At 46.6% G+C, this 25,188-nt stretch overlaps 1 protein-coding gene across 1 annotated transcript in view; it reads right to left on the bottom strand.

Moving 5' to 3' along the window:
• Positions 1-5,977: 5,977 nt before the first annotated feature.
• LOC119400825 (uncharacterized) overlaps positions 5,978-25,188 on the bottom strand; it is a 44,158-nt gene continuing 24,947 nt past the window's right edge. Inside the window, exons 5-9 of the mRNA XM_037667754.2 lie at positions 24,962-25,116; positions 17,037-17,063; positions 14,461-14,528; positions 9,440-9,535; positions 5,978-6,208 (exon numbers count right to left, since the gene is read on the bottom strand). Coding sequence (XP_037523682.1) covers positions 6,024-6,208; positions 9,440-9,535; positions 14,461-14,528; positions 17,037-17,063; positions 24,962-25,116 — 531 coding nt within the window. The 3' untranslated portion in view covers positions 5,978-6,023. The remainder of the gene's footprint in view (positions 6,209-9,439; positions 9,536-14,460; positions 14,529-17,036; positions 17,064-24,961; positions 25,117-25,188) is intronic.

A 25,188-nucleotide genomic window follows, 5' to 3' on the forward strand; every position in this document is an offset into this window, starting at 1 on the left:
AACCAGATGAGTCTCGTTTGACATTCTACCGCCCGATGGACTTGGCTATTGCGCAGCATTCGGGCCACTCGTCGCGAGATCCATCCTTTGGCGAAGTTTCTGATCGCTTGTCTCGAGTCGCAGATGATCGTCGTGCACGTCGGATCCGTGAGTGCGAGCGCCACAGCCACTTCCTCCGCTTCTTGTGCGTGCTCGCACAGTATACTTGCCGATATTCTCGTTTGGCCTTTCCAATCGACGACCGCGACCGCGAATCGTGAGCGTTCTGCGCATTCAGCGGCGTCAACGAACCGCGCCCCCATTTCGTCTCCGTAAGTGTGGAGGAGAACTCCGGCCCTGGCCACTCTTCTGCCTCCGTTGTGCTCCAGGTGAACGTTTCGTGGAATCGGGTCAACCCTTAGCGTTTGCCTGAACGTGTCTGGAACGGCGGCTTTCTTGCCTTGTTGTGTGTGGTAACGGATGCCGAGACTTTCCATGATCTGGCGTCCCGCTCGTGCTCGATAGTATTTCTAGTTGTGAAGTGCTCTGCGCCTCGCCGATTTCGCTGAGCGTGTTGTGAAGCCCAAGTTGAAGCAACAGGTGCGTGCTCGTAGACTCGGGTAGCCCCAGAGCTATCTTGTACACCCTGCGGATGAGGACGTCGATCTTGGCTTCTTCTGCCTTGTACCAGTTCTGGAATGCCGCGACGTACGCAATGTGGCACATGACGAAAGGGTGTATAAGTCGTATGAGACCCTCTTCTCTCATTCCGCTTCTTCTGCTAGTAACCCTCTTGAGGAGTCTCATGGCGTTAGTCGTCTTGTGCTTTAGTTTAGCAATCGTTTCGCCGTTGACGCCGTTGGTCTCAATTATCATGCCAAGGACCCTTATTCTCTTTACTATCGGGATGGTTGCTCCGGTGCTCGTGTGCAGCCTGATCTCTTCGTATTCTCGCCTAATTATCGCCGCCCTCCCACCGCCCCCGAGTGGTCTACCCCTTTGCGTGGGGCGGTAGAGTAGGAGTTCCGCTACAGCTAGCAATCGACACTATAGAGGACCATCTCGTGGGAACAGGGCTATCGAAAGTTACCTTAAAAATTATTATAAATGTTTCTTCAAATGAACTTTAAATATTTTTTGAATTTGGCAGGTTTTAATGAACGGAGGTGACGAGTTTCAAAGGACAATACGAGAAGCCAACGCTATCTCTTCCCCGTAGTTCGAGTGAACTTACGGCCACAATTAGCTTTCTCATACAGAAAATCTACTCGTATAAGCAGGGTACGCCTGTGGGCTGCTTGGTTCGCGATTATGATTGAAAAACAGCGCTAAAAAGACGGGACAAGAATGGACACGCCGTGGTTCCATGTCCTTTCTTGTCCCGTCTTTTTAACGCTGTTTTTCACTCGTAATCGTATAAGCACTTTACTGGCATAGCCACGAGGGTAGGGGGATTGTTGGTGTCCAAACCCCCCTCCTCCCCGAACACCGCCACCCTCAAGAAATCTGGCTACGCCCCTGAACATTTGGCAGATAATAATATGGGATCCTTTCTAACTCGATGTCATGCTGATGCGCACGAAACATTAACATGTCTAGTTTTAACGATTTACTGTACTGAATTAGGAGAACGCCAAGGCTACTTTAAGTAGTAAGTGTAGCGGATACTCTCCAATGAGTGAACGCTATTATCCTACTTGTTTCATTCAGCAAATGAGCAATCTTAGACGAGTGAATCATAAAAATTTCGCCAGGATGAAGAACAGTATAGTTAGCTGGTTATGAATAAAAAGGTACAAAAAGTTTCCTTGGGTATGCTCTTTTAAATTGCTTCATTTAAACAGCACGCGTCTTTCTTGCCGTGACTTCCGTCGTCTTGTCTGGCTTGCCGCATGCACATGGCGTTTTGTGCATGATCTTGGGCAGCCATTTTAACTCCATATTTCTGTCGCATTTTAACACGAAAGTGTTTTATGCCGGGGTCCACCATGGCTACACTGACGTATTTCCGTCACGGATATGACGTTGTAAAATATAAAGACTAACAGTGGGCAAAGAAAAAAAAAGAAGAAAAAGTTCCGTCAACGGGAATCGAACTCCGGCCCCTCGATCCGTAGCGCGCAGCGCGAAACGATACGGCCACGGACGGGACGCCCTCCGCAATACTAACGGCGAGCTATTTATATACACCATTTGCCGGTGGCGATACCCAGAGATCCGTGTTACAGCGTGTTTTCGTTATCAGTAGCGAGATGGCGCGAAGGGCTCGAAGAGCGCGCTTTAAAAGTCGCCGCCGCTGCGACGAGCGCCCGCCTCTACAGGGCGTGGTCACTCGTGCGTGCGCTTATCTCGTGATCGCGGTGGTTCGTACGTCTTGCGTTTAGAGCACGAAGGTCACTTGGCCCACTGCAGTGGCCGCTTTTGCGAAAGGAGCGCGGTGCTCACGCAGAAATAAGTTACAAATGTGACAGTTCGCTCTCATCCTGTCTATGTTCGTTCCATGCGTCCTTTCTTCTTGAGCAGCGCGTTGCAAATTTCGAGCTGCTTGCCGTTGTTCGCGTGACATTACACTTTGTTGCTGTTGCATTCATTCCTTCGACCTTGGGGCGAAAGAATGCGCAACAAATGATCAACTACGTCAGTAAAAAGTTTCACGTTCCTGTTATACCGATTCCTGTGACAGAGGGATCAGCCATGTTTTAGGGGCGTAGCTCCTCTTAGTCTAACCTTGTCACGTTTCCGTTGTCCGGCGTATCTCCCGGCAGCCGGCAGTAAACGGCAGTATCTGTCCGGTGGTGGTGGTGGCGTGCGGCGTGACCACCCTTACTGCGCATGCCCTCTCCACACACCTCCTCTCCACTCCCCCTTACCATTCCCCATGTCCTCCACCCCTCTCCCCTTTCCCTCTCCACTCACCCTCTCGCCTTCCCCTCCCCCATCTCCCATAGCCCTCTCCACTTCCCCTCTCCCAGAACCAGTCTTAAAAACGGAGGGGGCGTGCACACATGAAGGCTCCCTAAAGACAATACGCTGTGACAGTACGTGATATGTATCGCCCTCTCCTCTCCTACGCTTCCCCCTCTTTCTCCGCTCCTACGGTCCCCCCCCCTATCTTGCCTCGCGGCGCAGCGGCGCCGACGCAGGCAGCGTCGCGAGGCAGCGTCGCGGCAGCGTCTTGATTGAAAAAACCGACCGCTCGCGCTGCACAACGGTTCACTAACCACCCCGCATATATAGGCACTGGATTTTGACCTCCAAGGTATGCGTGTGTGCGATTTCTCCTGTGCGTGATTAAACAATGAAAATTCACAGCGTACATGTAAAATTAAAGTGAGCTGCAAGTCGTCATAACTCTCATCGAACCTTTAGTATAAACGCGCCCGATCTCACGTCGGTGATGATGTACTGGTCAGAATTCACGGAAGATTCACGGTTTACCGATGAACCTCCGCAGCTTCGCCCACTCATCATCATTCACTCCGTGGATATGCTGTGATTTTTTTAGACATTTTAGTCCACCAGTGGTGAGTAGTAGGGTTTACCCAATTTATGTGGCAAATAGGTTTCTGCCCGCGGAGAACTTTATTTTTCATTTTAATTGAACCTGTGGTTGGTTGTGAGGTTTGCCCACTACTAACATAATACTACCGAATACACGTAGGCCAACTTTATTTTTAGTGGCCCAGTAGTGAGTAGTGGTGTTACCCAGATTTCTGTTGGACGTACTGCTCGTTTATTCTGCGCACGTCCCTGCTAAGAGTTTTTCTGTTGAGCAGGTTACTATTGAATAGCTGACTGTTCCGGGAGCCAGGACATGTTCACATTTCTTGATACTGCCAGGGTCGCACTCATGTCAATTCATTCGCCCAGTTCGCCAGGTGCCACTTGAGCTCAACCTGTGTGGCCACCGTCACTTTTTTGTGTAATTTAGAATGCAAAAGCCGTTCATGATAGTTTAAATTGAGCAGGTAATGAACTGTTCGCGGAGTTATGAATGACCTAGTTATATGCAGCTTCACTGCGAAAAGACGTTTCAGCTCCCGCACGGCAGCCTTGTTCACAATTGTGCACAAGGATCACGTGCGGGAAGCGCAACACGTTTTTTTATTAACACACTTTTACCTTGGGTGGCGCTGCGTGTTGCTTCGTCCATGATTAAGCGTGTTTCACAGCGCAGCTAAAGGCTACTATGTTGAGTGGCCTTACTGTTCTATGACAGTGATGTGATTTTGCACACAGATGTTATTTGTTTTCTCAACCTGCCACCGTTAGAGTGTTACTAGTGGTTTCGAAAATGTTAATGACCTTTTTATATAAGACTCACAGGGCCCGTTATGCAATCGCCTAAGACGGCTCGAAGGCGAAAGCCATCTTTTTAACAGCCAGGCTGTTCTTAGTCGACGCGTTCTTGTCCGGGGTCGGCGTAAAACTGATGACGTGGCCCTTGGCCTTGCAGTGTGGTGACAGTCAGGCTCTCTAGGAAGGGGAGAACTGCGCCGTGCTGCGAGAGGCTAGAGCGTTCTGCGAGAGGCGAGGGCGTGCTGCGAGATGCGAGGGCGAGGGCGAAGGCAGAGGATGTCGAGGGGTGAACCTTCGAGAAACGCGCCAAGAAGGGGTGATTGTTAGGCGTAGTGTAGCGTGAAAACAGCGTGTCAGTGTTCAGGAGTTTGCGTTTTCAGAATGGCGAACGTTTCTCGTTCTCCCGATGAAGAAAGAAGCCACCCGCACTGAGCGTCAGCGAGAGCTGGCGCGAGAACGGGCATGTCGTCGCCGAGCCAACCGCGATGTTCGTGCAAGGGAGGCCGAAGTCAAGTGCGAAGTCAAGACTTGAAAAAAAAAAAAATATATATATATATATATATATACATATATATATATATATATATATATATATATATATATATATATATATATATATATATATGTAAGATATAGCATCAGGAACTGCGGGTAAGCTTCGCTGTTTCTACAGTGTTCGCGAAGTAAAGCTCACTAGATTTTGTTTTCTTCTTAGTCGATGTCTTGAACTCTCACGGCCCCTCCGAAAGCTTTCTGCACCTAACGCGGTTTTGCATTGCCTCTAGGACCGGAAGTTTTGCAAAAATCCGGCACTTCAACTTGTTTTGCGCTGCCTCCGTGATCGGCGCACGTTTGACGAAGAGATGATGCAATGTGAAGACATCATTGTGTGACCTCACGTCATGTAACTTCATGGTGACGTATCACATGATGATGATTTCTTGCACCATTAGTGTTGACGCGGCGGATGCGGGACGTCGATGGTAATTTTTGTGTTTGATGAGGCATCTGAGGCTTCCACATTAAACGAAACAGCGATATATGCAGCGTTGCGGAGCTGAGATGCGATACAGTTCCGAAGACAGCAAGAACAACCCTGATTCATACATGTGGTGTCTGAATAGAACTTATCTGTGTTGTGTATATGCTGCCATAACATGTTTATTATTCCATGTAAGCAACACGTGTCATTTACTGCCAGCTTTGCAAAATAGAGACGGCAAGTACGAGCCATCCTAAACTCCGCGAGATGTTTCAAACGATATGACTGTAACTGAAATATGTCCCATTTAGCAAGCACTTCTTATTCGCTTTTTGTGAAAGCAGCAGTTCGTGAAGTATAGGACAGCTGTTCTAACCGAACTGCTATGATTAACACAAGGCAGCCTAAAATAAAGGAAGTTATACAATTTATAACGAGAAAGGGTGTGCGCGCCACAAAATGTACGGAACACCATGCAATGCCGGCAATGAGAGCAATGCTTGCTAACGTAAAATATGTGGGTTAGTGCGACACACCTACTTGAAGTGCGGAGAAATCATGAGTTCCTCTTCTTTCTTTCTTCTGTAAAGCATGCGCTTCCCATCGAAAAGTACGCTATAGGAAATAAAGGTGCGGCAACTGGCGTACCTCGACGAAACAGAGTGGTGTCATATAAAGAGATTTCGCATGACAGACGTTTATTTCATAAGAGGCCAATTTCAGGGTCAGTAGTCCAGGTACACAAACGCATTTATTATTGACCTCAGTTTAATTGACTGTGTCGCGGCGCCTCTTGAGCTAGCTGGTCATGTATCTTGCAGCGATGACGACGTTCGAGAAATGAGAACACTACTTCAGCTCCACAGTATTTGTAGAAGGTGTGAAAGCAGCCTGTCTCATTTTCTCCTGAAGCTTTCACTGGCTCCCAAACAGAGCAGCTCTTTTCCTCTACAAAAGAAAAAAAAACCACATTTGATTCAATCTCGCGCGCTCACAACCGAAATTAAAACGGTGCAACAGGTCCTAAATAGTAGTCGAATATCTATTACGCATACACTCCAAACAGACAGCATACGCATTCCGGTTTATAAACTTGTGATAACCATTCACTCCATTATCAGCATCCATATCAGGCGCTGCAGTTCGGGTTCACTGCACTTATCACATGAGCTCTCCCATATAAAATGCCACCGCAATGCTATGTGCACGTTCACAGAAGTTGGGAGCAATTTGAAACGTTCATATTAAGCGTGCACGTAGCACTTACGAGAGAGAGAGAGAATTAACTTTATTAAAGGTCCTGAAGGGGCCTGGGCACCCCTTACGGGGGCCGGCCCGGTGGCTCCGCCCATGTGAGGACTGGGCGTCGGAGCTCGCCAGCCACCTTTTGGGCCTTCTGGACGGCCTGATGTTGAAGGGCCCTGTCGGGGCTCCTGAGGTGGTTGATCCAGTCTTCCTCGGTGGCAGGAGACCCGAAGCTAGCGTTTAGCGCGGGACACTGCCACAGCATATGATTTAAGTCGCACCTGGGATTTTGGCATTTAGGGCATTCTGGTCTTATATCTGGGAGGTATTAGTTCGTATGTAATTTCTCGTCGTCCTCATCCCCACACCATTTCAATACCCCTGTTTGTTCTTCTCTGAGCCACACTTCTGTATTCGTATTTCTTAATGTTATACCTGTTAGTTATGTTCCATCGCTCTCTGCACAGTTCTTAATTTCTCAAATTTCTTTATCCTCCAACTTAACGCCCCACATGCTAGTAGCGGCAACGTGGAGTGATTGAAAAATTTTCAAGTTGTAGCTCATCTCAAAATGCCGGCCGCATGCACACCAAATAAATTTTATCTTTTGGTAAATTTTACATAAATCGGCTCAGTTGTTTAAGAATTAACCAATGTATACGTACTCTTGCAAAGATATTTTGACCTGGATGGCGGTATTGCGTGCACTTTCTTTCTCCAGGCAATGAATCACTGTTTTTTGTTACTTTATTGCCATTGATTGTCAGTTTTTCTGTAACACATTTACAGCGGAGATGTTATAACAGTTTTCAGCCGATCCCTGCCTGCGTAGGCCGAGCTGCGTAGGTCATAGATAACAGCGGTTGCCATCTTGCCATTTGCCGCTGCGTCGGCGCGCCTATCGTTGCTGCTGCGCATTGTTATACGCTGGTAAACTGGGGGAGGGGGGATCAAATTTATCTGCAGGAAAACACGCAAAGCCGACATGGAGAATCACACACACAAGTAAAATTATCGCTTTGCGAACATTTCATACATAACATGCGTTTCGCCATGCGTTATCTGAGAGGCCGCTCAACATACTCACGAACGCATGAATGAAGGAGGATTTTAGGAAAGGTCGCAGTTTACAATAAAGCTCTACGTTTACTCATCCCTTAGACAACTTACAAAGAAAGGTTTCAGAAACAGCGTTCAAGGGAAGGGTGCAGTTCACAATAAATCTACGCTTACGCTTCACTTAGACAACTTCCAAAGGCGATTTCGCACCCGTCAACTCTACTGGTCATCCACCTTTACCGAGTGGAAGGATCCGAAGTTTTGTTTTTGTGTTGATTTCTCTAATCATTTCTTCTGATTCGTCACCCTCATGACTGCGTCATGCAGTATAGCACCTGCAAACCGTGCGTTGATGAATAATATCCGGTAAAGATTGTTCCTAATTATGCCTAATGTATTCACTTTATTGCCTAAAATAATGTAGAGAACAACATTGTAACGGTTCTTTTTCATTCGCTCAGCCCTTTCCAAATTGTTATGCTTTGCTTTTCACCTGGCGAAACAATGTATGTAATGAAACGGGGGCGCGAATAAAACGGCACAAAAGAATACAGTGACACAGGACGAAGCGGACGGTTTGTAATGTAGCAACACCAACTCACCCAACTTTTTATTATTATGAAAGGATTTAACTACGGAGTCCACATATATCGGCGAAATTATTCACATATCCTTCTAGTGCTCCTTGACTACGTACGACGTCATGCCTCCAAGGAGGCTAGTATTTTCATTAAGGCGAGCGCATTTCCGCAGTCCATGAAAGCCTTACATTGGGTTCGTTGCAGTCACCTGATTGTTCATACGCGTAGTCGATCACATGGATGTGATTCATCGTGGAATATCGCTTCCGGCAATAAGCTTGCTCCCTGGATTGATTGAAGTTGAGTGCCTCTTTAACCTAATCCGAAATTACCTTCGTGAATATTTTGTAAAATGCTGAAAGGAAGCCAATGAGCTCATTCTATTGGCTCATTGGCTCAATATGTTCTTAAGTTTTCTTCTGTCACCCTTCTTGTGTATTGACATAACTTTGGCCCCGCTACGGCGGTCTAGTGGTTATGGCGCTCTAGTGCTGACCCGCAGCTAGCGGGATCGAATCCCGGCCGCGGCGGCCGCATTTTCGATGGAGGCGAGAATAATTGAGCCTCGTGTACTTAGATTTAGGTGCGCATTAAGAACACCAGCTGGTAAATATTTCCGGAGCCCTCCACTACGGCGTCTCTCATAATCAAATTCGGATTTTGGTACGTGGCACCCCAACAATTATCATTATGATATAAATTTGGCATTTGCGTGAGACGCTTGTACAGTTAAATTCTTAGGAAATTATGCGCGGGAAATACCCTGTGGTTTACTTGTTTTAATATAAAATCCCCTCCACTCTTGATGAATACCACTGTTCATTTTTCTCTCCTCTGCTTTTCTCTGGGTCATGTTCTTGCGAGGCCATGTAATTCTCATCGGTGGTACCTTGTGTACGTTTGTTACTGATCCGCGAAGAAAACGAAGCCAAATTAAACAGAAAAGCTCTCATATGGAGGCACTTGCGTGGCACGTACATCATCTCAACGGCGCCGACGAACTGATACTTTAAATGAAAGAATAAGCGCGATATGTGGAACTATTCGCGCATTACCTTCCTTTAGTCACTGTGTGATAGCGCATTTACGCATTTCGTTTTTGTTTTAACAAAGATGTGTGTTTCTTAAAATGACGAGCAGTGCACGTTTTCATTAATTTAGGAAACACATACCTATGTGTAAGTGAATGAATGAATCTTGATAATGCAGGAAAACATTGTTTTAGAGCGGGTTCCAAATGAAATAATCATTGGCGTGTGAATAATAAAACACGCTGTCAGGAAATTATTCTTACCGTTTGTAGCTACGGTATACTGCAGTACAATGCACTGAGGGTTGGCATAAAGCACAGTGACTTTATGGGGAAGATGAAACGGAAGCTGACTGGAACCTGCAACATTTGACGATTATGTCGTTGTCAGGACATTGCTACAACAAATTTATCCGCCTTGAAAGTATCGCAGTGTTTCATAGAACGGATATTCACGCAAACAAAGGACATTTTCACAACGAGCAGATATTTTTGTCTAGAGGAAGATACCAAAAAAAAATTCAAGTGAGGAAGCGCATTTCATTTTAGGATCAGAATTGGACGTGTGAGCGCAGACCCGCTGTCTTCAATAGGGATGACTGGGATGCATCAGGGAGAGCAATGTATGCTCTCCCCGCTGCAATGGTGCGTAGGGGTCGCCTTTTTGTTTACAGAGAGAAGACGAAGGTGGTGGAAATAAGTGCTTGGAAGCGCCCCTGTCGACCGCTTGGTATTTCCGGGTGTTTCCTAAATGCGCCACGATTCCACGAAGAATCGCCTACCGGGATTGACCTTCAAGTCAACGATACGGAGTTAGACGAAAAAGATGTGGTGGTCTATCTATCTATCTATCTATCTATCTATCTATCTATCTATCTATCTATCTATCTATCTATCTATCTATCTATCTATCTATCTATCTATCTATCTATCTATCTATCTATCTATCTATCTATCTATCTATCTATATCTGTAGCCGCCTGTGTCTGGGCGCTCTCCTGGTCGTCTCCATAACTTGTAATATGCTAGAATTCGCATAGCAGGAGATCAGTGCATGAAGAACACTATTCACTCGTCATGACATCAATAACGCAAAACGCTTGTCGCGTACGTCATGAAATCCTTTATACCAGTCACTTTTGGCACACACCCGCATACCGCAGTTCATGTTATGCGAGTATGCGCCTCAGCTGATTCACAGTCTCCATCAACACATTAATGGCAAACACACACATTGAAACGCAAGGCAAGTGAGGGAGCTGAAGACAGAACACCCCTGGAAGACGCTCGATTGCCATCCACTCGTCCACGTGTTCCGCTCGAATGACGCATTGTTTTCTTCATTTCATATGAGGTTGGGCGATGGCCTCATGCCGACCGCGGATCCCGTCATATTGATTGAGAGCCGCTTTGTGACACGCGAAGAAGCCGCCGCTAAGTGCCCTGATGCCATAAGGCTATACTACAGCAATGCGGACGTCGACCGCTATAACGCACGTCGCTTCGACGCTGAGCATAACGTGTTGTGTCATCCCGCATGCGATAACATGAATACCCATAAGAACGAGCAGGTACGTATGAATGCCCTGGCTAAGGTGGCCAAGATAGACGCAAGCGTCATGAGTGGTCTGCCGGCCTCAATTTACCTGAGCATCGGCAACCCTAAATGGTCACTGCCAATATCCACGTAAGCGACGGCGTCGTTATTGGAAACATGGGCACCTTGTGATACATCGAGCGTGACGAACACGGCAACCTCTTGCGATTGTGGCTTGCATTTACAACGTCCACGGTAGGCGTTGTCGTCCCAGCCAGGATTCAGCACATCACTACCGTACACCCTTCATAGAATTGAAATGAGTGCCCGTGGAACTGCGAACCACCACAACCACGACATATACCAGAAAAATATATCCTGTAAGAGGGCACAGTTTCCCTTTGCGCAAGCAAACGCCATGACTATAAAGAAGTCACAAAGGGCCACATACGCCCAGGTAGACCTCGGATACGATTAGCGCCATCCACTGAAGTTGGTCGCGTATTGCACTTCCCAGGACTACCAGCCTCGGTGGCATATACTTGACCAACGCAAAAGGTGACTTCAGGATCCGACATGTAACCGGCTCTAACGACACAGTCTGTGGACGACATGACCAGGCTAGTAAACAGGCATCTAGCCTGTTTCGAACCTGAGGCATCTAGCCTCAAGTTCGCCGCTCTCAACGTACACTCTGTGAACGCGCACGTGCACGACCTCGAAAAAGACGCTCTGCTCACAGAATTTGGCGTGTTAGCACTTTCTGAAACCTGTAGCAATGATCCCACTGAATCGCGGTATTCTAATGTGTCGTCCACAGCGAGTGGCTTCGTTGCAGGTGCAATGGCATGGGCACATATAAAGCACGACGACGCGCCACTTCAACGTAAGCCGCATTCCACTTCGCCGGCCACCAGACACCGAAAACACACAGACAAGCAACGGAATCGGCGAGGTCTGCGTGGCGCACATCAGTCACAATAGCAAAGATATTGCGCTCGCCGCCATCTACGTGAGAAGTGTCAAGAGCCCCTCCCACACACGCACACTGGTTCGTGAAACGTGCCTACGGTCTCCATTATAACAGAAAAGTGTCAGCATTGCATATCGGCTTACCGCGTCTTGTGTTCGCGATACCTATATTGCTGTTCGCATCGTTACGCAACTGTAAAGAACTAGTTATACCGGGTGTCCAGCTATGTTTAGCCGAGGGTTAAAACATACAATATTAGAGACAGGTGAGCGAAATCAGTAGCAAATTGCTGACAGCCACCTTGCGCACTACAGACAATCTTTTTTTTTGTAATTAATGAATTTGTATATTAGGAGTATTTAACTAAATTGCTAAATATTGACTTTAGGCAAGAAATGCAACTTGCAAAGTTCGAGAGCGTCTTCAGAAACCCCATTGCAGTATTTATCGATAAAGAAAGTCTCATGTATACCATTATTTCTAAGCTGCAAATAAAGCCCGCGAAATGGAACAGAAACCACGTGACTAGCGCATTCGCGGGCAGCGAACGTGCTGCTCTCAGCTGTGGTTTCAGCGAACCAAATTAGCTGCGTCCGCACCAAGCTGCCTATAGGCAGCTTTTTTTTCGTTGTCCTTCATCTGTAAGCTACACGGTGGAAATAAAGATTCGATTTGATTTGATCATTGTGTTTCAGAAATTTAAAACCGCACTAGGTGTCAGGCCATGTGACGTATGTAACGAGTGGGTGCATCAAGGCTGCCCCCCCTTCAACAGGGCTCAGCCATAATTCATCATCAACGGCCGCAACATAAATACAGTATGCCGCTACGTAGGTTCACACATTGCCCTACAAACACGTAGTGGGTACTTCGGCACTTCGCCAAATGATGTTAAACTAAATCGTACCTAACGGATTTCGCCTTCTAGTCGCCTTATGCGAATGCAGAAGTTACCTTTTGAGTGTTACGAGAGGCACCTGGGTCTCACGGGTAGCTTGACACGAGGGCCAAAGGACTGGGCTGGGAATATCCAGGAAGTGACAAAGCAAAAGGTTGCCAAGGAAAAAAGAAACGTTTAATACGTAACGAGGACAAAGCACGAACAAAGCATGCGGACGAAAGAAGCCTCGACGCTAGATGCACCAGCCTTTTATAAGAACTGAAACGCTAAGAGGAGGAGGGCACATCTCCGTTGTTCGGACGCGTCCGGTGTCCCTGAGAGGGACGCCAGCAAAGGACAGAACTCTGCACAGGGGGTGCCACGTTATGCGCATTATCGCAGCTCGGTTCTGAGGCACTTTTCCAGGTAGTGGTGCTCGGGGTCCAGCCTGTGGGAGCCCTTACGGAGGTGAGTCGCAGCGCGTTGATATCATGAGTTTATTCTGTGGATTCAGCAGGGTGCGCTTGCGGACAACGCTGTCGATACCGGCACTGCGTTTCCTGCGACATGGGCTCCTTAACGCTCTCGCGTTAACTTTTTTCGCCGATTTGCATATAGCAAGACTGTTTAGTTCATGGAACAACAATATTTCCATTGCCCTTACACCAGCACGGACGTCACCGTTTTTCATAGCAAGCAGTGAATCTGCAGCCTGAGTTTTTCGTGAACTTGTGGCCTTTAACCAATACACTTCAAGAAACATTGGACGAAAATCTTTGTTTGGTGATTCGCTGAAAATTACAGGACGGTGCTGCCATCAAGATGCAAGTTAAGGTAGCCAATTGCTCTAATCAAAGGAAACATAGTGCTTCCGTGCTTTTTAGGATGCAAATGGAGGATTTCGCAGTGTCCTTCTGATTTGCAAACCTTTCATATCCTATAGAATTTGATTTCAGCTTTTGTTTTAAGAAGAATCCGCTGACGACATTGCGACAGATCTCTCCCATGCTCCCTCATGCGTTGTTCCCGCGTCCAGAGCAAGAGGGGAACGGAGGAGTTAATATTTTTCTGCTTTGTAGCCACACCGCGATCGAGGTTTCACAGGCAAAGGTTTGTATCAACAGTGAAACATCTGTCAACAAGCTCACAGGCACGCTGATCATCATTTATCCCCTTTGTGATATGAATGTTCTCATATAAATGCCCATTTTACTTTGAAAGCATCAATACAAAACAGCGTTTACTTGTACGTATAGCTTCAGACTAAAATTTATGGGTCCAAGTCCATGTTAAACCACGCTGCTAGTGCGGATTGTGTTTCCCAGGAGTGTGTTGTAGTATCGTTGGTCGCTTCGCTCGCTGCAGCAATTGAAGGAAAATGCCCGTCGTATACTCTCTCTGCGAAGAATGAGTCTTACACCTAGGAATCGATCGTGGGATACTCGCCCAAACCACCACCACTTCGTTGGGACGTTGACAAAAATCAATACATTGCACGTTTTCTTCTCGAATACCTAAATGGTAAACTTTTAGGTTATCGTGTTTGTCGCTTGACGCGTACAAATAATCTTCCAATACGAAAGCATTTCATCGCCTGAGCTTGCCTACATAGCAGGCGAATTCTCGAAAGTCATACGGCGATTGATTAAAGGTTATCAATAATATAGAGCCAATATTTAGGAAGAGCCTCCCGAATGCATGAAAATTGTAGTTTTCCTGCAAGCGAGGTACTGGATGCCCAAATAAACTCCTTGACAATAGCACTGATTTATCATAAGGGAGAAGCAGCACGTAAGCAAGTAGCTGAAGATACAGCCTCGAAGTTTATGAAAATATACATCTTAGCAGGACAACGTCAATTCGAACCACAAATGTTTGGCCAAACTATACAGCACCTAATCTGAGGAGGCTGAGTGATGTGGCGCTGCCTTCTTTCTCTACCAAGATCATAACATTCATCGTGCTGGAATAAAAGAAACAGCATATAAGTTACATACTTTAAAGACCCTAGAATTATTGCATTATAATGCTCTATATGTATATTGTCAAATCAAGGCAAAATGTAAGCCTAGCTTTTAAAACATTCAAACCACTGCTGTGGTACAGTGGTTACGGTGCTGGGCTGCGGACCCACAATAAGCGGAGTGGATTCCGGCCTCAGCGATTGGATTTTGGTGAAGGTGAAAAAATAGAGGCTTGTTTCAAGCGGGATTTCAGTGCCCTTTACCCCCTTTCGAAGCACTTTACTGCAGCGTTCATCATAATCATATCGTGACCAAATGCAAGATGCCGGTGTGCTTCGGTTTAGGCGAACATTGAAGGACCACTCACATCAAGTTTACGTATGTCAATTGTTTTGCATCCACAAGTAACTGTCTACCCCCTACCGGCAATTCGACATTCAAAGGACATCTAAGAGACGAGCAAAATTTGTTATACTAATAAGACCAGTATAGACTACGATTCAAAACTGGTGGCGGGCCCACGAATGAGTAGCGCCGGCAGCGCTACCTTGTAGTCACCTCCATACCGCACCCCACAGAGGAACAAAAAACTCAGGAGAGGCCCTGCCCAGCCCGTGCGCTGGGAGAAAAGTGTGGAGGAAATGACGTCTTAGCGGCCATATGCACTGGGCACAATGACACCGTTGCTATGGATACGTGGCACGCCTCTTGCTGTGCATCGGCGGCGTCATATGCGCTTCCGTTCGTGCTTTCTTAGGTCTCGTATGACATCATTATAATAATTAAAAATAATTTATAGGGATTTATGTCCCAAAACGACGATATGATTATTAGGGACGCCGTAATAAAGGGCTCCGGAAATTTCGACCGCCTGGGGTTCTTTAACGTACACATAAATCTAACTACAGGGGCCTCGCGCATTTTGGCTTCATCGAAAATGCGGTCGCCGCAGCTGGGATTAGACACCGCGACCTTCGGGTCAGCAGTCGAGCACCTTAACCACTAGACCAGCATGGCGGGTCGTACGGAATCGTGGTGGACAGTATCCATTCTTTGTTCCGCGTTGGTAGCTCCACAGTGTTGTCCCGGCGGCTATAGTACCCAGCTACGTTTATAAAGCATGTTGGTTGCCACGTGTCTGAAAAGTGCGCGGAGCGAGAGCGTCGGTACCGTGCAGCGGACGAAGCAGATTGAGGATTTGAAGTGCTCAGCGAAATCGGGCTAAGGCACCATGACAGGACGGAACCACTGTGTTAGAGAATCGGTACGATGAACGCCTTCCACGTCAGTAACGTTTGTGCAGTGTTCTTGCTTGTGACAGCGGACGAAAGATTTGTGACCCACATGAGGAAATGAGGCCATCATAGTTTGGTGTTGTAAATGTTTACACTAACAACTTGCTTGTGCGTATTCAAACAAATTTTCTGCTTTGCTAACGCGGGATGAATACAAAAGGGATAAGGCAGGAAGGTTAACCAGACAGAGTCCGGTTGGCTCACGGTTCGAGTGAGGAACGCGGTGTTGCAGCCAGGCGCTGTTTCTGAACCGTGCACTGACCAGAGGGTGCTGCGTTGCTCGCACTGCTAGGGAGCCTTCATGTGCGCGCCTCCGAAAGACGGAGGCACGAAGGCGCGCACATGAATGCTCCCTACGCACTGCTCCGTCCCAAGTTCGCTGGCCTTGGCCGTTAGCGGCCGCAGAAAACAGACGCGCGCACGCGTTCCCCGTATAGCCCGGCCACAATCCGCCCACTCATGCAGGGAGGGAGACGCACGCATCGCGTGCCGTTTTGACAGACCCCGTCTCATTATTGCTTTCTTTATCCGCTAGGCTTTGCCTTCTGGCGCTGCAGTCGCACTGGAAAACTCGACTGTACGGTACCTATAAATGAATACTATGAGTGAGGTTCGGGCTCTAGCCAACACCTCGGGGTGTAAGGCGCTGGCAAAATTATACTCTTTTTGGAAATGCGAAGAATGAGACGGCCGTAGCGACGGCTCGTTGCCGAAGCAAAGTGCGGAGGCCACGCATTACTTCTTGCTACCGCGTTCACACGGTGAGATCGCCCCACGAATCAAGAGCACTGTGAGAGGAAAGTGTTAACGATAAAAGGCTCCTTCATGTGTTTCGCGGCAGCGCAGTGAGCTAAGCGCCCGCCAGCCATCGTTGCAGACCGAGAGGTCTTTGGTTCGACTGCTGTCGACGGAACGTTTTCCTAGTTTTCTTTTCTTTACCATCTGATGGCCTTCGCTTTGCTGACGTATTTCCGTGACGGAAATGCGTCATGAATGTCTTGGTCACCTGGCATAAAACACTTTCGCGTTAAAGATGCTCCTATTTGGACCTACTTCGTATTACATATCATTGACTTAAATTCGTGTCTATGTGGCGGCATATGAACATCCAATAAGTGTTTTTTTTTATTTTTTCACATAATGCTCAGTTCAGAACTTCCTAATGATTCTAGGGATGGTACCAAGAAAGGCAGTAAACCTTGTATGACTCACACTTTCATCATTGCGTTCTGAAAATGTCTGAAAAAAAGAGGTGAAGTCATGTCAGCTTTCCTAATGGAGTATGCATTCAATGGCGCATTATTGGTATACAAAGCCTAATCACACTTATACCAGCGCACCGCTTGGTGATTATTGCCACTAGGTAAAAGTTATGCAGAGAAGAGGAATCAGATTTTGATTCCTGGTTTTGTGATTGCAGGACAATCCTTATACAGCCATCATAATTTTGAAATTACATTCAATCGCCCAGAGGAAAAAAAGCTAGGATCAATAGGGGCGTAAGCGTTTTCCCTACTAGATAAATACACTAAATAATGCAGCTCAAAATCCAGTATCTGAATAATTGCCAGTGATGTAATCATCCTTCCCAAGTTGCAAAAAAGTCATATAAAAATGCTCAAAACATGTCAATATGAATGCACTTTCTAAGTGGAGCATTTTCGAGATTTACTGCAAATTTTGTAGCAACGTCACGTCAGCATTTCTGAAATAACGAGGGCAGCTTTCATAACTGCGGCATTTGTTTTTGAGTGGAATAACCTTGAAGCTGAACCTTGTTCTTCACTTCATCTGCCTTCAGAATTGTGGCGGTTTGGGCTTGTTGGTATAACATGACCAATAAATTCTAAGCGCACAAACAGACGAGGACAAAGAACACGTATGACACACAGGCGCTAACTTTCAACACTTTATTGAAGCCAGGGGAACAGAATATATAAGGGCACACGTTACCTTACATGACGCCGGCGCAGCAGGCATAAAATACGACACCGTCAATGACTTCGCCGGTAACACAATTCTTTGAAACACGCTTCTCTCTTAAACACTTCTCACGCTTCTCTCTTAAACACTTCTCACACTTCTCTCTTAAACTATCTATCTTTTCCTTCTCAATTGTCTCCCGCGCGAGTTTGCTTTTGCTTGTTGTTACAATTGTGCATTTATTGAACAGTGGTAAGCACTTCCTTTCCGCACAGTGATCTACGTTACGGCCAGCACTGGAAGCACCAGGATCATCACAACCATGACACCTTCTGCGAAGAACATCCAAAAAACCTCCGCACTATTCCCGAACATGTTGACAATGTTCCCCGACGCGATCATTTACACACTTCCCGCTTTGTCATACATAGGTTTTGCCACATGAAATAGGCAGGCTGTGCACGACAGATTCAGCACAATCGATGAACTTGCTTTTTGTTTTCTTCTCGCAACCTTGATTGTGGGAGGAACTGGGGTTCGTCGTTCTGCACAATTTTGGCAGTTTCTCAGGAGCAGAAAAAACTACTTTTACATTGACCTTCTGCTCTATCTTTTTAAACGATGTGACACGCCATGAATATACGGGATTATAGCAAGCTTCAGTGGGCCATTAACACCCTGCAAAGGATCAGCTTGTTTTGACGAACTCTTTTTTCAGCGAGCCTTCAGCGACACTCACTAGTACCTGAGTGGGATAACCGGAATCAGATAGCCGGAGGGTTTGTTCGTGAAAACGGATGCACCGACAAGTTAGGCCCTTCTAATGCCTTGCATAAAACTTGTCCGGAACTAATGGGCGTCTGTTTTCACGAACAAACCCTCCGCCTATCTGATTCCGGTTAACGCACTCAGGTACTAGTGAGCGTCGCTGAAGGCTTGATGCAAAAGAGTTCGTCAAAACAGGCTGATGTTTTGCAGGGTGTTAATGGCCCGCAGAAGCTTGCTATCATCCCGTATATTCATGGCGTACCACATCGTTTAAAAAGATAGAGCAGAAGGTCAAAGTAAAAGTAGTTTTTTGTGCTCCTGAGAAACTTCGAAAACTGTGCAGAATGACGAACCCCAGTTCGCCTACAATCCAGGTTGCAAGAAGAAACAAAGTGAAGTTCCTCGCTTGTGCGGAATCTGTCGTGTACAGCTTGCATATTTTATGAGACAAAAGCTATTTAGGAAAAATCGGGAGGTGTGTAAATGATCGCATCAGGGAACATTGTCGAAATGTTAGGGAGAGGTGCGGAGGGTTTTCCGATGTTCACTGCAGGTGTGATGGTTATGATGATTCTGCGGTTTCCAGTGCTGACCGTAATGTAGATCACTGTTTGGAAAAGAAGTGCTTACCAATGTTCAATAAATTCGCAATTGTGACAAAAAGCAAAAGTAAACTCGCGCGGGAGATAATTGAGGTGGAAAAGATAGTTTAGGAGGTAAATGTGTGGCTACGCCGTCGAATGCTTCTGTCTTTCAAAGAATTGTGTTACCTGCGAAGTCATTCATGGTGTCATATTTTATGCCCGCTGCGCTGGCGTCATGTAAGGTCACGCGCGCCTTTATATATTCTGTTCCCACGGCTTCAATAAAGTGTTGAAAGTTAGCGCCTGTGTGTCATACGTGTTTTTTCTCCTCGTCTGTTTGGGCGCTTAGAATTGATTGGTCATCTGCCCTAACGATTTTGCGTACTATGCCTAAAAATTCTAATAATCTCAATAAAAGTTGTCATCGGCTGATGGAATATCTAGGACATTTCTTTAAATGAAATACATCTGTTACATATGTATAAGTGAAGTAGATAACAAATGTAGTATAAATATTACCCAACGACAAATTAAGAAATCATAAAAGAATAAGGAATTGACCCTTACATAATATTTGGCCCTTACATAACTCCAACAGCGCAAGTTCACAAATGAACTTGTGCTGTTGGAGTGCTCGGTAAAAGACAGTTAAATGTCACATTGGCAGTCTTTTGCAATGAATATCTCAAATATTTCTGCGTTAGCACGTCCCGCTGCTGTTTATCATTGTTGCACCTACCTACTTCTCTAGTTCTCAGATCGCATGCCTTTCGTCGTTTCCTTATTTTTTCCTTCGCCTGTATATAAAATCTGTTTCCTATTCATATGCGTAATTTTCCTCCTAAATGAAGTAGTTTTATAGAACGGCATAATGACAGAACGCGAATACTGCCTGAATTGCGGGAGCTACATATATGAGACACAAAACATATTGATAATTCTTGAAAAATCTACAATAAAAGAGTGGCATTACTTTAATCCACTTCTTACGAGTGCTTTCGCAGTCACTATTTAGCTAAGACCACAATCTCCGTTAAAACCTTCAACATCGCTACTGCCATCGGCAGGCACCTAGGCGCGTATATTTATTAAAGGGGCCCTGCGGCACATCATAAGCAGGTCGTTTTCAACACTTGTTCTGGTACTGTGTAATGCGCCGACATTTTTGCGCAAGTGGCATCGCCGAAAACGAAGCAGCTATAATTTTATTTGACCGGATAAACTACTTTAATTTCGGACTGCAGCGACACACATCGGCTGTTTTTGTTATGGGAAGTGACTTTTCGTCATGTGGCCGTGATGACAAAGGCCGTGCGTTTCTATTGGCTTGGCGCGACAAGCATCATGTAATATTCATATGGTGGCAGCAAGGTCATATTACTGAGCCCTTTTATGCTTTCTCAGAAACGAATCATTTCTATTTCAAGTGATATATTTTCACAACAACGTAAACGATGCTAGGTGCGCTGTTGAACTTGTAGGAACAGGGTGCATTGATGCGCGTTTTGTCCGCCACACACATCGAGGCACACTAGGTAGGAATGGTAATGAAACGATACTCGTTCGCGTTATGCCTTTTGCGGGATCGCGTGACATCGGCCACATGGGCGCCTGCAAAACACGGAACGCTCAGTTCTGCACAATGCTGTCAGCGAGAAAAGGTAAAATTCTAGACGATTACCAACCGATGGGTTCCGCGTCGTCGGGCGGTAGCGTTTCGCCCGGGCCCTGGGGGCTATCCTCGCGTTGCGCTGGAGCAGCGACGCGCTTTAAATTTACAATTGCGTATAGTACCATGTAGTACCGTATCCGTGTCCGGATAAGGCACTACACGCAGGGCACTGCTGCGTCGCAAGAGCTCATGCTCAAGCCTTGCTAGATCATCCAGACTCATTGTGTGCACTACACGACAAACCACGGGACCGTCCGCTAGGCGACGCACGTGGTTCGTCGTAGCCATGGTTGCAACGCTGTCAAAAAGAGCGGTGACAAGGCACTGCGTGAAGGCCACCATGAGGCGAGGTTTCCAGTATGTCTTTATGAGAGGCGTGCGGGAAAGTGAAATGCGGAAGGAAACGTTTCTTGTCGTCGTCTGCTCGAGTTTTGAACTTTGAAGACTAATAACATCACTTTTGGCGCACCAATTTTTCTAATTTTTTTGCGTTCATCTCGGCATTCGTTACTACACGCATTCCAGCGCTAAATAGCGAGACGCAAAAGCGTAGCAGGGCCACTTTAGAACGAACCTCTGAGCGAAAATATTGCCGGTATTTTACATTTGCTATGACCACGAGAGCTCTATTGAAGACAACGCCCCCGTAGAGACGGCCCTCGCACGTGATTTTCTAAGAAGGTTTACTTTTCTCGGTAACATCATGTGTGGCACCGACTTAACAATGTGGCGTCAAACGTTTAGTCCACCTAAAGACAAAGGCGAAAATTTTGAGGATCTTCTGGTGGCTCTAGGAGATTTTAATGCACCAAACACTGCTTGGGGCTACGGCCGAGACTCACCAAAGGGTGTTCGTCTCGAGACAACGACCTCCAAACTAGGCCTAAGTTTAATCACGCTCCCCACGGCACCACCTAGCCTGGGAAATAGCGTCAGCAGGGACACATATCCCGATCTGACTTCTACACGCAGTATCAAAGACGCCACATGGACAAACATGGAGAAAAACCTCGGCAGTGATCATTATATCCTCAGCACCTCTTTATCTACACCACGGCTGCACAGGGTCATCGGAGAAGCGGTGTTGACGAACTGGGAAACGTTCCGAAAACACGACCTACCCGATCATATGCCCGAGTGTATCAAGGATTGGACTGAGTTTATACGTGAGGCGCACGACAAAAACTCTAAGCGAATAGCGCGAACGGCCGAAATGCCGACAGTAGATTGACACCTTTTACACCTTTGGGAAAGTAGGCGGAGCCTACTGAAAAGGTGGTAGAGACAACGACTAAACCGGCGCCTTCTCAGGCGAATAGCAAAGCTTTCAGAGGAGGCAAATTATTATGCCAATAAATTAGCAGCAGAACGCTGGGTCCAGTTTTGCAGTTCCTTAGCTGACACCCAGAGCACTGCGAGAACATGGGCAATCTTCAGGAACATGCTGGAACCTGACAAGTCTAGGTATACAATGCAAAGATTAATACATAGAATCGCGGATGACTTTCCGGGCTCTAATGAGGAGCTCATGCGGGCACTAAAAGATAGGTACATCGGAAACACCCAAACAACCGGCAGTGCAATCCAGTACACCGGAACCCCAAACATGAAATTAGACGCCCCTATAACAACGAATGAAGTATTCGCAGCAGCTCAGGCAGCTAAGCGAAACTCAGCCCCTGGAGCAGACCGGATAACCAACGCAATGATTAGGAATCTGAGCGACAGCGTAATAGAAGGTCTCACAAACGATTTCAATGAACATTACTGGAACAAAGGAATAGTTCCCGATGAGTGGAACGAAGCAAATATAATTACTATACCCAAACCCGGCAGAAAGCCTACCCCAGACGCATTGAGACCAATATCGCTAACATCGTGCATGGGGAAGCTACGGGTAGTGCAAACAAGGTTGCAAAATTACATTGAAGAAGAAAACCTCTTCCCTGCCACAATGCTGCGTTTCCGTTGCGGTCTGTCTACGCAGGACGCCTTCCTCCTCCTACAGGAAGATGTGCTAAAGGGAAAAAGGCAGTGAACACCTAATCCTAGCACTAGATTTAAAAGGAGCTTTCGACAACATCTCTCACGACGCCATCCTCTCTGAACTGAATGAAATTGGATGCGGCGAAAAAACATTCAGCTATATAAAGGCCTTCCTCACCGGAGGGAAGGCTACAATAAGCATTGGCCAAGTCAAATCCCAAACATTTCAGATGCCCAACAAGGGCACCCCTCAAGGGGCGATCATTTCCCCCTTGCTGTTTAATATTGCGATGCGAAGACTCGCCCGTGCTCTGGAGGAAGTCCCGCGACTAGGGTACACCTTTTACGCGGACGACATTACTCTTTGGTCCACGCGAGGATCTTTGGCAGCGAAAGAGGAAACTCTACAGGAAGCCGCCAAAGCTGTAGAAAAATTTGCCAGTGCCAGTGGACTTCACTGCGCCCCGGAGAAATCAGAAATCACCCAAATATACGGCAAACAATATTAAAGCAATGGCAACGTAGAAATTCAAGTGGAAGGGAATAACATTCGGGAGGTTAACATAGCAAGAATCCTGGGATTCTGGATTCAAAGCAATGGTAGAGCAAGCCACACCATCACTACATTGAAAACCACAACAAAACAGATTGCAAGGATTATTCAATGGATCACATTTCACCGGCAAGGCATGAAGGAAAAAGACACGTTACGACTGGTGCAGGCGCTAGTGATGAGCAGGATTACATACGGCCTGCCTTTCCACACGCTAAACAAAAGCGAAGAAGGGCAGGTCGACTCCATAATCCGATATGCTTATAAAGCGGCCTTGGGACTACCTGTAAATACGCCAACCAGTAAAATACTTGAGCTCGGCGTGCACAATACGTACGCCGAGCTAAAAGCGGCAGTTCTCATCTACCAAAGAAACCGTCTAAGCAAAACACGGTCTGGCAGAGAGATCCTGACACGGCTAGGTATACCACCATCCCCCAACACTTGGACGAGGAACTGACAGGCGTGCCAGAAACCATCCGTCGCATGATCTCGGTCGCGCCTTTACCGAAAAATATGACCAGACAGGAAAACACAAGAAGGAGGGAAGAAGGAGTCAAGTGGCTTAAGAAACAATTAACAGCAAAGACAAACGTCGTATACGTTGACGCGACCAGATACGACTGGGCGAAATGCGTAGCAACAGCAGTTGACTGGGATTTTAAGACAGTCACGAGTGCCTCTATGCACTTCCTCAATTGCCAAGGCGGAGTCCTTTGCCGTAGCCTTCGCCATTAGAGAGCAATAACATAGAGAGGAAGAACAATCAATCGTAATCTCAGACTCCCAAGAGGCGTGCCGACTTTATATGAACGGACGCTTACCCGCAAACATAATTAAAGTGATTGGACCTAACTTAACCAAGAGACGCCGGCTAATCTGGTGCCCCGCACACGTTGGCCTAGAAGGGAATGCGAGAGCGGGCGCTTTAGCTCGAGATTTGACGAACCGAGCGGAGCATCAGCCCCCCGCATTCGAACCCCATTTAATGGCCCCAAAACACATTCTCGCTTACCAGCGGAGCACACGGCAAAAATATAGTGCCCCCCATAAATCGCTTAAAGGGGAAGACGCTGCGGATCTCCGCAAGGTGCAGACGGGAGTCTTTTCAAATTTATCGCGGCTCAGTAAAATAATCCCACTTTGTACCGTAACGCTTGTCCGTGGTGCGGTGGTTTGCTAACTTTATACCATACCTCTTGGGAGTGTGACAGAAAGCCAGCGAATTTAAACTTATTTCTAGGCAGCAACATTGTAGGACGTTCGGAGCAGTGGGAGGCACAACTTGCCAGCTCGGACCCAGAGGTACAATCAGCGCTTCTGAGTCAAGTTAGGTGAGCGGCGCAAGCCAGTGGGGCCCTGGACTTGGGGCTCCAACCAACAGGCTCCTGAGTACCCCCTTTTCTACCCATTCCCTCAAAATAAAGTTTTGTTCTTCTTCTTCTTCTTCCAAAGTTTACACTTATCGAATTCTTCCTATCCTGGCTGAATGTCCTCATGCTAAAAAGAAAGATAAGGCATTCCTGGAAATCTGAATTAGCAAAGTATTATCCAACAACTAGATATTGAGAAGTCTGAGAAAAGCTTTCTTTTGAAAATTATTTTGCAATTGAACTCATAACTTTTCTAAAAATGACAAGCGAATACTCACCCAAATTGAATGGCCATGTAACACGACACGGTTCGCTCTATTTGCCGTGGTGAAATATATCCAACGTATTCGGATTGCAGACAATGGCAATTGTCTATAAACGATGGCTGTCTCGACGTTAAAACTTGCACAAATGTCTCCTCTTTTTCAAGAATCTGCATCGATGCAAACAGCTTTCTGGTCATCATAATTTCTGAGATATTTAAAAATGCAGACTTTTCTTTTTT

The sequence above is a fragment of the Rhipicephalus sanguineus genome, chromosome 7 (genome assembly GCF_013339695.2).
Source record: "Rhipicephalus sanguineus isolate Rsan-2018 chromosome 7, BIME_Rsan_1.4, whole genome shotgun sequence".
In the NCBI taxonomy this organism is placed as follows: domain Eukaryota; kingdom Metazoa; phylum Arthropoda; class Arachnida; order Ixodida; family Ixodidae; genus Rhipicephalus; species Rhipicephalus sanguineus.